At 38.5% G+C, this 17071-nt stretch overlaps 1 protein-coding gene across 3 annotated transcripts in view; it reads right to left on the bottom strand.

Annotated features, from left to right (window-relative positions):
* LOC108571965 (collagen alpha chain CG42342-like) overlaps window positions 1-16404 on the bottom strand; it is a 145851-nt gene extending 129447 nt beyond the window's left edge. For all 3 annotated transcript variants that reach the window (XM_017934129.1, XM_017934130.1, XM_017934131.1), the window contains exon 1: window positions 16111-16404. In XM_017934129.1, coding sequence (XP_017789618.1) covers window positions 16111-16348 — 238 coding nt within the window. In that variant the 5' untranslated portion in view covers window positions 16349-16404. The remainder of the gene's footprint in view (window positions 1-16110) is intronic.
* Between the last annotated feature and the right edge of the window lie 667 nt (window positions 16405-17071).

The following is a 17071-nucleotide window of genomic DNA, read 5'->3' as shown; positions in this document are numbered from 1 at the left end:
GTTCCGTTCATACAACGGAATTTCCACGCCATTAGACCTTCACACCTCCTCGGACAGCTAAAGCCATCACGCTACGAGATGACATCATCGACCTACTGCAATGCGCAGGTCTGAATATTCGTCAATGGGCATCGAACGCTTCCATTCTTCTGCAGGGATTTCCTGAAGGTCACGTCAATGTCAAACTTTAATCCTACAACAACGGAACACCGAAGAAGCTCGGCGTTGCTTGGAATTCTCGACAAGATTCTATCACGTGCGCACAATAAAGTGCATCGTCGTCGAAACAAGGCTCACGAAGAGAGGACTGTACTTTCGGAGATTGCAAGGATCTTCGACCCCTTGACAATTCTCCGGACAGTCATCGTCATTGACAAACACGTCAGAAGCTTTTGCACACTTTCTCACGTAAAACATTTGATCTTCCCGGTGAAAGATTTGAATATCCAGCCACATCGTTATTTGCCACATTTCTCATCCGTGTTTGCTTCGAGTTTAGAACTCTGTTGTCAGAAAACTGCCTAAAATTGGACGATAATTTTATTATCCTGGGCCTATTATCACACGCGATTCAATTTATCGAAAAACCTGGCCTTCGAACGACATCTGCTTCTTCCTAACGCAGCGAACATCCAGTTACACGGATCCTGAGACGAAGACTAGAACGGATACGAAGCCTGTATCTATCTTCGCTTCGAGTAACACCAACCACCACTTTCAGTCCAGATTGCTGTGTGCGAAATCTCGAGTAGCTCTGCTCAAGGCGATGATTCCACCTCCGTCCCGAGTTATGCGCAGCTGACCTAATAGCTAAGCTACACACCACAATGTTCCACGGTTCATTCACGCGAAGATCGACGAAGCAATCTTCTGGACCGACTCAATCATCGCTTTACACTGGATCAACTCATCGTCACATCTTCCGAGAACCCATGCAGCTAACCAAATCTCCGAAATACAGAGCAAGACAGTCGTTCTATCCTAAGACAATCCTGTAAATTTGCCGCCACGTGACCAATTATCGATCGAATTTGTCTACATTTCGATCCGAAGAACGTGGCTCACATAAGAATCTATCTGGCCGCAACTGAACCTCAGGACCACTCGACACCGTTCCAGATACAATACGTAACACTTGCCTGGTGACAAGATCTATATTCTCCAATCGTCCAACTTCCAAGAATCGTCGTACACTGTCTCCGACTGAAGCGAGAATCCTTTTAACCGAGGAATTTCCACGTCGTTAACTCTTCACGCCTCTTAGGACAGCTAAAGCCTCTTATTATCCTCGAACTTCTTAAAAATTCGTAATAATTCTTTTCTAACTCAGCGACGTAAAAAGCTATTGAAGACACGGATGGTAAGCACTTAATTAGGGAAGTCAATACATAGCTGCAAAGTCCTTGCCTTAATTTTCTATACCACGGAACATCGTGCACCCTAATTACAGACTACCTAGCCTTAACATTAGACTCTCGAACCCTTTTTCGCGCTAGAATCTTCCCATCTGCGCACTACCGCGTTTTTCCTTTCCTACAATTTCCAAGGATCATCAATTTCTATTTTCCTCCCTCAGCAACCATCGCCGGCAATCCTTGCCCTACTTTGGCTACCCGAACAGTATAAAACTAGACTCCGGAAATTAGAAAAATCAATGTCTCGAATATCGTGGATGTCTTGAAAATTTGTTCGCCGAAGATGGATCATTCGACCATTTTCACTGGTATATTTTTAAGACAAATTTAATTAGGAACTTTATGTTATAGTCGACCAAATATCATATAGAAATTGCATTATCGGTCGCTAAATGTATCTACAGGGACATAAGCAAACGCCTTGCTTTTGCAATAGAGTTTGGCGTGTCATAAACCGATGACATAGCACACAGATAATTTGTGAATACGAGATTTGTCCAAGGGTATAGAGTATCCACAGATTTACTGATTATTACGACGACAATGTCGTTGATCATACTGTTGGGTTTACGTAGGAATCGATAACTTTGATGTTTTATAGAGTGTTTTTTCTCGAATTTTTCTGTTTTAAGTGTGTTAACAGCATCGTAAACTGATATTCACTGGAAATAGTTATATTTTGCACGTTTGTCTGCTGTACTGCAGTCGTCAGGTAGGTTTAACATTTGATAACAAATTTTCTTTACAGTATGCTGCAGGATCGATTACGAAGGTAAATGTTTCTTATCTGGAAATCAGGTTCAGTTGGTTTGGAGGACCACTGAACACCCTGAACCTGCCCTACATCCAGCGATGCCGGTTGGATCGTTGAGTACCAGGCTAATTTTCAACTACTTATAATTATAAAATGAAGACAAAATTGTTGGCTTTTATCTTATCTCGATTTTCGTCTAATTTTGTCATCTGGTGTTATTCGTTGAAATGTCTCCTATCTGTTGCCATTTATAGCAATAACAGGAATAACGAAGAGAGTTCGGAGAGTTTTAGCTGTTGTCACCAACTTTTTCTGGCGCAGTTAGAGTAAAACTAAACACGCGAAAGGATCGTTGGTGATGATAAGGTTCTAACATCGCGATTTTAGGGTTGCGTGATGCAAATCTCTTTCTCGGTGGAAGTAATTGAAAATAGAAATTTTGTTAAATGTTGTAGTTCGTTAAAACTTGTTCAAATAACGTCGACTTGACATTAAATAAATTACTAATTTTGTGCAAGTCGATATTTTGGGAATAATGAATTTTTAATGATTTTGGACTCGAGGGGAAGGGCACACTAGTGCAGAGTATTTTAATATTATCACAGACGGTGAAGGTAATTTATTATTAAGGCAGTGTACAGTATTTTAAACTTTTAATAAAGCAAATTCAACTGAAAATTTCAGCTATAAAAAAGAAATAAATTTCGTGACATTTGCTCCCTTATGCAAATCAGTTCTTAAATACAGTCAAATATTTAAATATATTTTCCCCCAAATTTTAACTTAAAAAAAGAAGAAGATAAAACTATTTAAATTCATGAAAGTATGTCATTCTAAAAAAAAAAGAAATAAGGACAGAATCTGAACTGCCAGCTTCGAGGACACAGCATCGGTGCTCCCTGAATAAAAAGTCCTCCTTTTATCCATAAAACGTCACAAGATAATTTACTCCTATTTCGAATAGGTCACGAGAAAATAACTTTACGTAACCCACCCTGTATACAGGGTGAGTCATGTAAACTGCCATAAGGGAAATCTTCTGTGTGAAATGAAATATCGGAAAAATATTTCGTGGAACGCACGCAAGGGTTAAATTCCTACAGTTTCCCAGAGAACGTTTCTGTCTCCACCACCCTTCTTCCCGAATATTCGCGTTAGCCTGGATGTATTAAAATAAGACACCCTATGCAAACACGTTTGCACACACTGCTAACACGACAAGGTCTCTCTCTCTCTGTTCCTGCGCGTCAAGATATTTTACTCAACGACTGCAGCAGAATCGAGTTTCACGAACAATAACCGCAGTCGGACGAGTTGGGGTACGATCGAAAGAGAAATATCGCAAAATAAGTTTCACCAGCTATATCGAATGGTTATGTTCACGGAAAGTTTCAATAAGAATGGAAGTTTGCACACTGCTTTGTTTGATTGTAAGACCACCTCGCTGTTCGTTACAGATCGATTGAAATTTTCTCTTCTTTCTTGTCAGCTTCCTTCAGATCGTTTCGAAAATAACGCTAACTGAATTAGAAGTTTCATCGATCCAGGAGCTTCCAGGAATATATGTACACTATCGTTGGGAAGTGTTAGGACACCTATTATATTTCTGCAGAAATTATTACACGATTTAACCCTTCACTACAGACATCTGTTTTTGACTCTGATACGGTCTTCGGGTCTTTTCTGACCCGTCGCTTTGTTAGTTTTTTAAGAAGTTTTACTGTTATCCAGATTATGTTTCCTTAATATTACGTTAAAAATTTATTGCCTAGGTTCAGATGGCGTGCTGGTAAAAATTGTTACACATAGGGTCTTTGGGTCAAAAGGGACCAAAAGGATCTTTGGGATCCAGACCAAAGGGACCAAACAGACCAAAGACCAAGAAGATTAAAAGGACCAAAAAGACCAAAACGACCCAAAAATACCCTTTGGGTCTTTTTCGACCCAAAGACCTCAACTGCAGTTTTTTAAAAGGAAACAGTGTACCACCTGCTGTCAATTGACGCTACTCAAATCTTAGATCTTCTAAAAATCTCCTTATACATAACAGTAATAACGAAATAAAACTTCGGACTCGTTTCTGAGACCAGTGATCTGTAGTTAAAGGGTTGAATTACACTTCTTCGCCAGATTCAGTGCCACATATCAACAGAAACGCATATACTCGTTATATCATAAAATTCCAGGTTGAAATAATTTTGTAACAACTGTTCAATTTCGTTTCACATTCAGCAACTGTCCCAAAACTTCTGAACTGGAGTGTACAAGGCGCAACACGAGGTTCCTAGTATTCGATTCCGGGACGCATGCATATTTAAATCTATCAACAAAACTATCACTTTGGGATGCTCGAGTGCCAACTAAACAGAACACACCGTGCATACTTCGGCATACTTCTCGACATTCTGTCGAAGCAATAGCAGAGCTTCACGGGCAAGAGAGTAACAGTCAAGTTTGAACAGCAATTGATCGCTATGTAACCATAGAAACGATCTCTGGTTATTGTAGATCGACGACGTGGACGGATTTGAACGGTCCATTACACATCAGAGCTTGTCAGTACGTAGCCAGCGTTAGCTTCATCGCCGTGTATCGTCGTTATCTGCCGAAGAGAAACTGTTATGCCTTCAGGGATGCACGTGGCAAGACACAGCGTGGATATCTTGACTAGATGCTAAAGACTTGAGAAATGCGGTCAAGAGGAAACATTTGCCGTTTCTATCACATCATTATACACAGAATGCGTGACTTTGCGTTTTGAAAAATTCAAATGTCGAATACACCGTTTTCCGCTTCAGTTGCATCTCCCGATTCGGTTAGCTGAGCGCAAAGAAAAGCAGCGAACGAAATGAAAAGAGGAAGAGGTTACGATATGTACGCTTTTATGGAACGCTGTGTATATGAAATATTTTCAATTCGTGCGTACTTAGATTGAAATTTATTTTCAGTTAATTTACACAATTTGAATTTCTGTTTTGAAAGGAAATATTAATAGACACATAAATCAGATTCTTCTTCCTTTTGTCTTCGTTAATTGTCGCAAGTAAATAATAGAATGTATTTTATTTGTATTCAATGTTCGTTTGTGATTTGTGGGAGTAATATTTATTAACGTGGAGCTCGTGTTGCTACTTCCAAATATTATAAATGAAATGAACAGTCACCGAAGAGCGAAACGAGTATTGTTCTCGTTCGCAATTTTTATTAGATACAGCTTTTTGCATTGTTACACAAAGTACGAATATTTTCGAACACCAGTGTCAGAATACATGAAAAGTGACGTGTTTGAACGAGATTATTTTCTGCGATACCTATACTGACTAAGAAACAAACGAAGAACGCTTTTCATTCCTTTACTGAACTCAGTTTTTCATGTCTTTGGGAAAAATAGCGTCGTAAAATTTGAACCATCAACGAAGATCAATCGTTTGTGCAATCTTCAGAAATGCACAAAAAGTACGTAAGTACACTGTCGTTCATAAGTATTAGAACACTTATTGAATTTGAAGCAAACCTAAACAGTCACGTATAATTAAATCCAAAGAAAAAAAGAAAGAAGATGAAGATGATAACAGCAATCTTCAGAAATGCACAAAAATTCCTACCTGTATCATTAAATACCAAAAAAGAGAAAACTAGAAAAATTTCTAAACCAAAGGATCACAAAAAAGGGAAATGATATCGTACCCACAGAAAAATCGGCAAAATCGAGAAACGAAACTTACGATACCCGCTGCAAAAACGATCGATCATCCCCGTTCGATTACGCGGTGAGAGGTACATTGAAGAATCTCGAAGCTTAGCCGCGTTGATCTTGAATTTCAGTTAGTTTACATTGGTCTTAAATTCGTTATCGGGGAATCGCGGATACTTGTCCGCCGGAACGTGATTCATTCGACAATTTCGGTACACGTAGTACACGTGCCCGGTACATTACCCTGTGCGATGTATGTACTCCGCACCCCTGCACACGAATCCCGATACATTCGAATCCAATCAGACGGGAAATAGCTTCGCAGCCCTCTCTTTCATCCTCTTCTCCGTTCGGCTGCGTTCAAATTTTGCCAACGATTCATCTCTAATTATGCGGCGGTGGCGTGCATGCCCGATAACTCCGTTTGTCGACCGAATCCCAGATCGTTCGATAAACATCCCCCTCTCCCCCTCGTATCTGACGGGTGACAACGAACAAACTCGCAGATTATGTTTCTTTCAAACCACGTTCCCATTCAACTCGCGCCAAACTCGATCACACTTCGAACGCCTCGTTTCCTCCTCGAATACTTCAACGAGCACCGTGGAAAAGAAGAGTACCTACTTTACCCGTGAAACGTGAATATTAATCTACCTATTCGTCCGATTTAATTAATCGCGACGAGGATGTATGTAGGAAAGGAAATCGCGAGTGAATTGAAGGTAATTTTAAACGGAGATATAAGCGAAGGGCGTATTTCCATTACCGCAGTGAAATCTTTTATGACCGTACTACAACGGGGCGAAGTGGTAGTTTTTGCGCGTTTCGCGATAATTATCAACGTTTTCCGGGAAAATATAATGTAAAATACGTTTGTACTGTTCACCGTGTGTTTTATATTTCCAGTTACCTTCGGAGAAATGAAACACCATCCGTTCAGACGCGTGCCGTGTTTAGTCAGGAAAGTTAAGAGAAGCAATAGCAGCGAAATGCCCCTGGGCTCTTGAATCGAAATAAAATGATTTTTCACTGCGATAATGTTACACTGCACGTGGCATGAAAACGTGCGGGAAAAATTACGCGAATTTGAATGGGAAATTGTATCACACCCGTCATATTCTTCGAACGTTGCTCTACAGGATTGCTATCTGTTTCGTGCGTTACAACTGTTTTCAGCGGGCGAAAAATTGGACGATATCGAGTTTGTAAGAAATAACGTTGAAAAATGTTTTAGTTTAGCTATGGTATAGTGGCTTTGTTAAAAAATGGAACGAACTGACTACGTTCTTTCAGGACATTTAATTTCTTTTCAGTATTCTCTTTCACTTTCCATATCGCGTTGACCTTTCCATTGTAATTAAAAAAATAAGTTGAAACACTATAAACAATGGAAAATTTATTTCTATACGCCTAGAAAATAATAAATAAAATTATTCTCACTTGAAACATCAAGTGGAGAAAAATGTGATCTAAATTTCACGTTGATAAATTAACAAATGGCATAAATTTATTGCAAGACCTAATACATTTCTAATTTGATGATCTTCTCTCACAAAAATTTAGTCGCTATCGTAGAACTACGATTTCTCGTGAAAATAACATTCACATTCACAAATATATTTACAGTAACGAAGAATCGAAGAAATTCGTCTTGTCCAAATTTCGCTTCTCAATTCAAAGGAGTTACCTTCCCACCATATTTTAAAAAGGACGAAGCAACTTTATATCTCTTGTCCTCGTTTTTCGACTTGTAGGACTTTTATTACGTACTACTTCACCGCATTATCTCCGTTCTACCAGAAATGAACTACTTCCATTCGTAATCGCGTATGTAACAAGCGAAAAAAGCAGAAGAGGAGATCGGGACATCGTGAGCGCGCACGAATAAGCCGTTTCGCCTAATTAAACGACATTTAAGCAGGCGGAAGGCAGCCAGGTAAGCATTGAAACGTAACTACCAGTCCGCGATTCATGCAAATTCAACCACATCCGAGCTACGTATTTACACAACTACCATTTCAACAGCCTTGTTTCATTTTTTCACTTTTACTTTTCTCACGCGTACAGCCTGTTTTTAAAATCAAACCTGAGAATTTGTAAAGTGGAACTCCTACTTCAGCTCGGATTCAGGGATATCCGAGTCTCGGATAACTATTCAATTTTTATACCGGAATATCCGAGTGTTTGGGTAATCGCGTGATTTGGGCTCGGATAATCGGATAAATCGGTGTTATCCTCGCTACGAGTCTATCGGGATACCGAATTTCAACGTCGAACAGTCTCCTATACGTGCTAATTTTCGCATGCGTTAACCCTTTGCGGTCTGGATTACTTTCGCGGTTTCGTTCCAGCTAGACTGCGCTTATTTGACCGCTTTTAAACGGTACCGTGTAGTTTGCCTTTATGTCAATATTTTGGGAGCTGTATTGATGCATCCAAAATGATTTATCGCCGCTTTTAATTCGTAATTCATCGTTGTGTGATATCTGAAGGCAAAAATTTCTATGTCGAGACCAGATTAATGTAAAATATTTCTTACTAAACTACGAGTTTTTCACTCTTTCTGAGTGAAAAATAGCTGACAAAGCTAAATAAAAAAATCAACCCTTTCCAAAGCAGGAGAACAATTATTCTCCATCTTAATATCAAAGGTAGCTTTTAACGTTGACAAGATTGATTTTTCGATTGATATTTATCGAAGAGTTTTTACACAAATAAACTTAACGAGTAAATAAATACAGAAAAATGATGAATTTCTCTTTCATAAAGGCCCTCTACTATTTCCTTTCTTTTCCCCGACTCCTGTTATTCCCTTTAGAATCCTTTCGCTTAACTGTTTGTTCCTGGCATCTACTCTTTTCCGCTTTCACATTCCTTTTTCCTTTTTATTTAATAGGATTCCTCTTTTTTACTCGCGTTCTTTTCTTTTTCCGTACATTTGTCTTTGTTTGATTTCCCCTATTCACTCGCCATTCTCAAATTTTTTCACGTCCACCGTGTGTACTTTTGCTCTATTTACCAATTTCTTTGTGTTTCTATCTACGGTTTTCATTTCTCCGTTTCTTCGCTGTTCAACTATCGACAGGCGGCGTGTATTTGTTTAAATACCTTGAAAAGGTACGAATGAAAACATACGAAATGCACATTAGATTATACACTGCCGGGCAACCTCTCTGAAGAGGTACGAGTAGCTATGAAGCTTCTGGTCCACTTAGCTCTTAACCCTGAGAACTCGTACGACAGAGAAAGTCGTCTCGAATAACATCCAAGTTAACTGTGGCCCCACTCATCAACAAAAGTCGCCGACATGAGAAATAATAAAATCCATTCTCCTATTATTCGTTCCCTATTGCTTTGTGTATACCATTAGGCTGTTGCATACGAAATGAACGATCTCACAACTGAGTAAGATTTTTAAAATTGCTTTCTTAACCTTTGTATGGAGCAACCAAAATTTTCACGGTTGCTTCGAGGTATAATATTCTAAATTTTTTGCATAAATTTTTATTTCGAGTACGTATAAAATGTCGACAAAATGAGGATCCAGAGCGATTTTGTGATACTTTCGGGAGAACGCAAAAAATTGTTAAAGGAAATATAGAAATGTACACGATTTCCCTTAGAAGGGTTAAATTTGCTAGCTTATACATTAACTCGAATCTAGAAGTTAACCAACAACCGAACCAAAGCAAAGCTCAAAGTTACCAAAACCAACTGCTAGCTAGTGGTGAAATAATTGACGAACCACCGTGAAACTTTGGTATACAGTGTTCCTCGAAAAAGCATTCAACGCGTATCTTTTTATATCAATAATCGTCCACGGTGAAAGGGTGAAAATTGTCCCCAAAGTTGAAACTAATAAATATATTTAGTCTAATATTTGAAAAACAATTACAAACAGAAGAACAGTATAAACTGACGATTCTTGTACTTTTCAACAAAAAATTAAAAAAATGAAAAATAATACATAATTTGGACCAAATATGTTTACTACCCTTATCTCTGAGTGAGATTTTCACCCCTTAAACGTGGAAGATGGCCAATAAAAAAAAAATACGTGTGAAATATTTTTTTCAGTGCTCTCATACAGCAAAGTTTCATTAATATCGGTGATTATCACTGAGAGATACTCCCTCGTTAGTTGTCGACACGTCTGACACGCTTGATACTCATTTTCCAACTACGATTCTTGCGGTAATATTAATTTTCACCCGAGTATTTCTCACCGGAACTATGTACTCGCTGTGAGGACGATTTTGATACGAAAAAAGTGTTAAGAAAGAAGGGCAGCTATTCCATTGTACATAGCTGCCTGTAAGTTTCGCCGACGACAAGAGAGATCCATGAGCATAAACCTTTAGGCAGCTGCAGAGTTGACGCACGTGCACCAATCGTAAATCGCACCTTCTTTTAAAAAGTTTCGAAGGCAACGTCTCTGCTAGAAAATACGGCATTCAATTTGTTGCACCTTTCTCGCTCTGCTCTTTCTATTCCACTCTATTCTGTGTTATTGTTAAACTAAAAGCGCGGAGTCACCGTTTCTCGACTTTCTGTTTAATCGTATTCACTGGGAAATCGGTTGATTAAAATCACAACTAATTTTCGTAATGCATGTACAATTTTGTGGTATCATTTTATCAGAAATTTACTGCAATATTAAATTTCGTTTGGACGTTGTTGGAACTCAGTTTGAGAATTTTTGCAACTTTAATTTCAGACGGTGTGCATCTTTATGCGGAAACGAGAATTACTACTGAATTTGAAAAGGATTTTTACTCAGCTATAAGGACTCTTCCATTAATCAACCGTGGTTTTTAGAAAAGATTAAATTTAATACCTCAAGGTGCTTCTCCGTATTATCTTCGTTAAAAACGAAGAAGGTAAGAAGTTGTGAAATATACGGAAAAATGAAAAGGTGGAAATTTACTAAAGTAAAATATCGCATTTTTCTGTCTACTAGAGATCATTTTAAAAGTAATTTCTAAATTTCAAGGAACCATCCCAAAGTGATAATCAGATTTTGATAAAACTTCGATACACGTGTTACCCTTTTATACACGTTTCCTGTAAATGCACGATATTGGGTCAATTCGACCAAAACTTACTTATTCGAGCAACTTTCAAACTCGTTGCAGGAGCGAAAGAATCATGAATAAAGATAAGACAAGCGAACTTTTTCACTGATTATGATTCACCTTTGCAGAAACATTAAATCACCTCGTATTAAAGCAACAGCACCTACTGATTGGTTCTTTAAAACGTAGGAAAGTGAACAAGACGTAACGTTGAATGATTTATTCTGGTCTCGACAGAAGACACTCTGTTATCCATCTTACGGGTGTATCATAATTCACGTATCGTAATATATGTATTTATATCCATCTTGTGTGTCCATACACGTCTTAACAAAATTTCTACCATTACTCTGTGAATTTTTTTTTAATTTTTGAGAAACGGGAGATTTTTTAATTAAAGTATACGACAATTTCTAAGAGGATGCAATTAATTGTGTATCGAAATAAGCTAAATGATTTATTATAATTCGCAAAAATATGGTTTTTGTATCACTATATTATCGCACAATTTTCTTTTCGATTTTCAGTTCAACTGAAGTACGACGATGGTTCGTGACGAAGTTAAAAATTTTGCCTTCCTATTTAGCGCAATTTCTGTTTAATAATAATGAATCTGCAATCTTATTAATGTATTATGAGTAAAACTATTATTCCCGTTAACGCGCGGCTTATATACAGGACCTGTATGAAATTCGGTCTAGCAGAGAACGTGTTTGAAATCTTCTGCTGATTTTAATGAGTGCTACAGAGTTTCAAAATTTCCCGCGTATCGAATAATTTCGCGAATTAATAAATTAGTTTAAACCGAAAATTAATTTTATATTCGATGTATTGCTTCAGTTAGAAGGATGAATGTGTTCATATTTTCGGGAAACGTGAACTTGGAGAATTAATAATACGTTATTTGTAGATTTATGTGTTACTTGACGACTGCAACATTAATTAAAAACCGAAAAACATTTGCTAATAATAAAATTAACAATTTCTGTTGAAAATATAAATTTGAATGTACATATAGAGGGAGTTCCCTTAACGCTGGACGGCACCTAATATCGAACACTAGTTATATCTGCAATAATTGAATCTCTACCGAGCCGTTATTCTGCGTATCTCCTAGAGGAGACAAAAGGAATAAAAATGAGTTTTCTACGCGTTTCAGTCGCGTGTGCACAGATAGAGAGATTTATTTAAGAAAAACCTTAAACGTCCGGTGCTAGGGGTGCTCCCCCTATATCTATACTGAATCTTGTAGTGGGAAAGATTTTCACAAGACTGTCGATAAAATTTGTAAATAGAAAAAAATTCGCAAAATAGGGCATCCATCTTATCACGCCTCTCCTTTGCAAACACAGATGCACCTATTGCTATCATACCTATGATAATAAATTTATCTATGTACTTATTTCTCATGTAACTCTAGAAGAAGAAAAAATCACAAAATAAGACATTGATCTCAAAATCTTTCCTTTGCGAATACAGATACACCTATTGTCACCATACCTATGATAATAAATTTACAGACAAAAATTCGCAAAATAAGGTAATGACCTCAGAATCTTTCCTCGACGAATACAGGTGCATCTATTGTCACCGTACCTATGATAATAAATTTACCGACGTATTTAATTTTTATGCACCTTTAGAAAAAAAATTCGCAAAAATTTCTGCCGAAAATAAAAATCTGAATGTACAATACAAGCTTGTAATTAAACGAAAACCTCCTTCACAAGAGTCTCCGTAAAATTCGTAAATAGAAAAGATATTCGCGAAATAAGGCGTTGATCTAAAAAATTACCGTCGAAAATAAAAATTTAATTGTGCAACAGTGAGAAAGAAATCCCCTTCGCAGAACTGTCCATAAAATTCGTAAGTAGAATAGGACATCGATCACATCGGATCTCTTCTTTGTAAACACAGATGCGCCTATTGTCACTATATACACTACCGGCCAAATGTTCGGAATCACTGTGCATTACAAGTTATAGAAAAATTTCCAGAATAAAGTTAGCAATTTTAAGAATATTTTAACCAAATTTTCCTCGCTCAGATCAATCGGAATAAGGTAAAATACTATCGATCTCCGCAACATCAATTTCAAATCTATAAAAAATTAGCAGCGGATTCAATTTTACCGTAAATTAGCAGGTGATTCGAAACTTTTTGCCGGTAGTGTACCTACGATAACACATCTATCCGCGTATTTATCATTCGACGTAACCCTTTCTAACTCCGCGCAGAGATAGGTTGGAGATCGGGAGAAGAATCACAAGTTATTTGTCGAAAGAGTGGAAGGAAGAGTCCAAAAGTTCACAGTGTAATGCTACATATCTTCAAAGATACTGGCTGGCAGAATGTTATAGGAAAAGGGAGAGTTCAAGGGGGAGGGAATAGAAATGCCATGCTACCAAGGAAGGGGAAAATTTATGATGCTCGAGCGTCAGCTCGCACATCTCAATTTCGGGATGCCGCGAGTCAGGAGCCGCGGCTCTCTCCCTTTGTTGCTGCCAGATACGACCGTGGAGGACGAAACGATAAGAGAGAAGCTGGCACACAAAAAGAAAGAGGAAGAAGAATTCAAGATAGAGATCCGACTGGACAAGGAGACAGGAGAAACATTGTACACGATATTTCCTACTGTCCTTTTACTCATCTTTCACCATTGTCGTCTGCCGCTGTTCTTAAGACTGCGAGAGCACTTTGCGTTATGAAGATATATTTTAATCAAGGAAGATTAAGCTGTCGTAATTGTGCTCGGTATTATCGTACTCGATGATACTGTGGCAAGTCGATGTTCGCGTAATTTGAACTGGTTTGGGGAAAGTGTAGTATCGGTGTAAGAAATGAATAATTCGCTACCGATAGAGCAGGTGTTTATTAGCGAATCAACACGCGGAATGGAGAAACGATGAAGTAGGGTTTGTGGAGTATTTGAGTTTAAGTATCTAACGGAGATTCGTGTAAACGTTTAATGGGTACTTCGTCTGATACTATATGAAACGTGTCTCGCGTGGTTTTTATTTCTTATTTTGATTAGAGAACATTGTTTTTTTATTCGGTAAGATTTTTGCAATCTTTTCAGAGTGAATAGTAAGCAAATGGCGGTGTTGTTGAATAATGTAGATTTAGGGAAATTTATAGCGATAATATTTCTACACCTTAGAGAAAATTTGTACAAAAATTCGATGTTCAAAGATAAAGTAAAATTTGCAAGATCTTCAAATTTAAATATCTAACACACTAAATAAACGCGTCTCGCGATTTTTTTTTATTCCTTACTTTGATCGGAGAAATTTGTATATAGCGCACCGATAATATTTCTATACCTTAGCGAAAATTTGTGCAAAAATTCGATGTTCAAAGATAAAGTAAAATTTGTAAAATCTTGAAATGTAAATATCTAACACTAAACGAACGTGTCTCAGGCTTCTTTTATCCCTCACTTTGATCAAGAGAAATTTATACATAGCGCAGCGATAATATTGTTATCCCCTAGACAAAGCTCGTAGAAAAAATTAGATATTTAAAAATAGACTGCAATGTATAAAATCTTGAAAAGAACAAGTAGGTAACTTTCCAAAGTCCTACGACTACGTAATTCAAAGGCTAATTGCCTGTATCGATTCGAAAAGCTATCAAGAACTAAGGTCGATTTCCGATGCAAAGTGACTCGTAAAAGAGGCGTTCATAGTTTCGTAACTGAGCTCGGGGTACCGTTAATTTCGTAGCTACTGTGTCAAAGTTACATTTTATCTGCATTTTCGAATTGAATTCCGTCCTAAGTAAATTCTTCCTTTACACAGCTCTCTCTCTCTCTCTCTCGTTTGAAATTTATTCGAAGAGAGGGAGGGAAACAACCGTTGCCTTTTTTCCACCGTGAAAACGTAGTTTCCCTTTCGCGCAATATTGTCCACATTACCAGATCGATAAAAATATATTCATGAATATTCAAAACGTGCAAGATCGAGCGTAGATATAGAAGCACAACGTTTGACACTCTGCAGCCAGCTATTCAAATTTCCCAGCACAGTGGAACAACGGAGACTTTTTTTTATATTTAAAAATATACGCGAGGATATTTCATCTAGTAACTAAATGAACGTGTTTCGTTGGGGGGGTTTTTTTTTTCATTTCTAACTTCGATTAGAGAAATTTATAGGACGTTGACGATATATCTTTACACGTTGGAGAAAAGTTAGAGGAAAAATTCGATAATAGACGAACAGACCGAGCCATTTATAGACTGATACGAACGCAACAGGCGTTAATTCAAACAACTTATAGATTGCACGTGTTCATTAATGCAACTGCACATTGACACGATATTAACGAGATTAAACGATTGGCGAAACGTAACTACCGTAGAAAAAACGCCAATTGTCGACAATTTGCTTGTTACTCAACGTAATTTGTCTGAGGAAACTTGTATAAATAAATAATGTTTCGAAATTTGTATTGCAAGGAATATAGGGAAAAAGCAAAAAAAATCTGTTTATAGATTCTCGATTGTGTAGCATGTCTAGTTTAACGAAATTCGAAGGAAAAGGTGAAACTGAAATTTGTACGATTTTCTTAAGTATATGTATGTACAAATTAGTTGGTTTTCGCGTAATAGAATAGAGTTTGAATTATGAAGCCGCAAGTTCTTCCGGAAGATCCTCCTTTCCGTACAAGATGCAAAAGGCGACCTTAAGAAAGGAGAGACCGCTCTCTCAAGCATTCTCCAAGATCGAAATTCTCAAGATCGCAGGCCCTTTGTCTGAGAGCCGAAGCTGCTCCAGCCCAAGACAAAGATCTCTCTTTCTTTATACGCATACTTTCTTCCTTCCCCTGTCCTTTTCTGGATGCATATACACGTACATACATATACATATATGTATGTACATACACGCGATTATAATTGAACGACAAGTTGGTGAGGCAGCTTGGCCTTTTATACAGTACAACGTGCACCTTTTCTCGCGTCAAAAACTGTCGACAGAGCGCACGCAAAGAAGATAAATGAATAACCAAAGATGGTGGATAATGAAGAGATACCGTTCCGTGAAAGTAGCCGACGAAACTGAACTGACACTTGCCGGGTAATAGCGCCGCGGCGAGAGGTTACGAGGGAACGACGACAGTGTGAGATTTAAAGATGAATGAGACGAAAGTTGATTCCGCGACAACACTTACCTGGTGGACAATTGCACTTGGACGTGTCTCGTTTGATCCGAAATGTGTTCGATTCCGTGGTGAAATGATGCCTCGCCAATTGTAGCTGTACTTCTCTCTTGAGCCTTTGAATAAGAAGGTCCGGTGTTTCTTGTAACTGATAACGAGCTTCCAAATTGGCGATACGCGATTCCAATCTTAGTTCCCTGTATATCAGTAGACCGGACACGGCCAAGCTGGTAATACAGAGGGCGCACATCACCCAATTGAGTGTTGCACCCCCCGTTTGATAAGAATCCTTACGGAATTTTCTCGGCATCGGTGTCTCGAGGGAGCCCTTCCTCGTCGACGACCAGTCGGTCGCCGTGTCGGACTCCATGTTGTACACGATCGACACACGCTCGTTTCTATTCGTGCTCGCAGCGCGTTAAGCGCGCGTCATAACCCACCCGACAATCGTCGATACGTCCTAACACGACAATGACGAATATACACGATACAATGTAGAAACCACGCGAGCCTTACAGACTGTGCGGCGTCATCGTCCATCTGGAATGCATCTCGTGCGCCCACTTGCCGTTATTGCATACCTCTCTTCCTTCTTCTCGTACTACTCGTTCCGTCTCCTTTTACCGCGCGAGTAGTTTGCACCGTTTCTCCTATACCTTCGATATAAACGCACTCGCGCGCTCTTTCTCCTTTTACCCTTCCCTCTCTCCTTGGGTAATCGACATTCGTGTAGTCTAACCGCACTGACGTTGGTAAACAACGAACGGTGTGTCTCACCAACTAAAAACGTACTATCTGTTCGGTAAACCGCGCGCTCGATTCAAATGTTCGACCAGTATAAATGACAACGTCTCTCTTTTTACCCGGTTCCTAACCCCACGAGTCAATCACAATCCTGTCTAACTACGCGAACCCCTCTTCCTTTTTTTCCTTTATATCCTTTCTATTTCCGTCTACCTTGTTGTACGAACGT

This window comes from Habropoda laboriosa, unplaced genomic scaffold (assembly GCF_001263275.1).
Source record: "Habropoda laboriosa isolate 0110345459 unplaced genomic scaffold, ASM126327v1 scaffold67, whole genome shotgun sequence".
NCBI classification, from domain to species: Eukaryota; Metazoa; Arthropoda; class Insecta; order Hymenoptera; family Apidae; genus Habropoda; species Habropoda laboriosa.
This window is presented reverse-complemented; position numbering and strand designations above follow the sequence as displayed.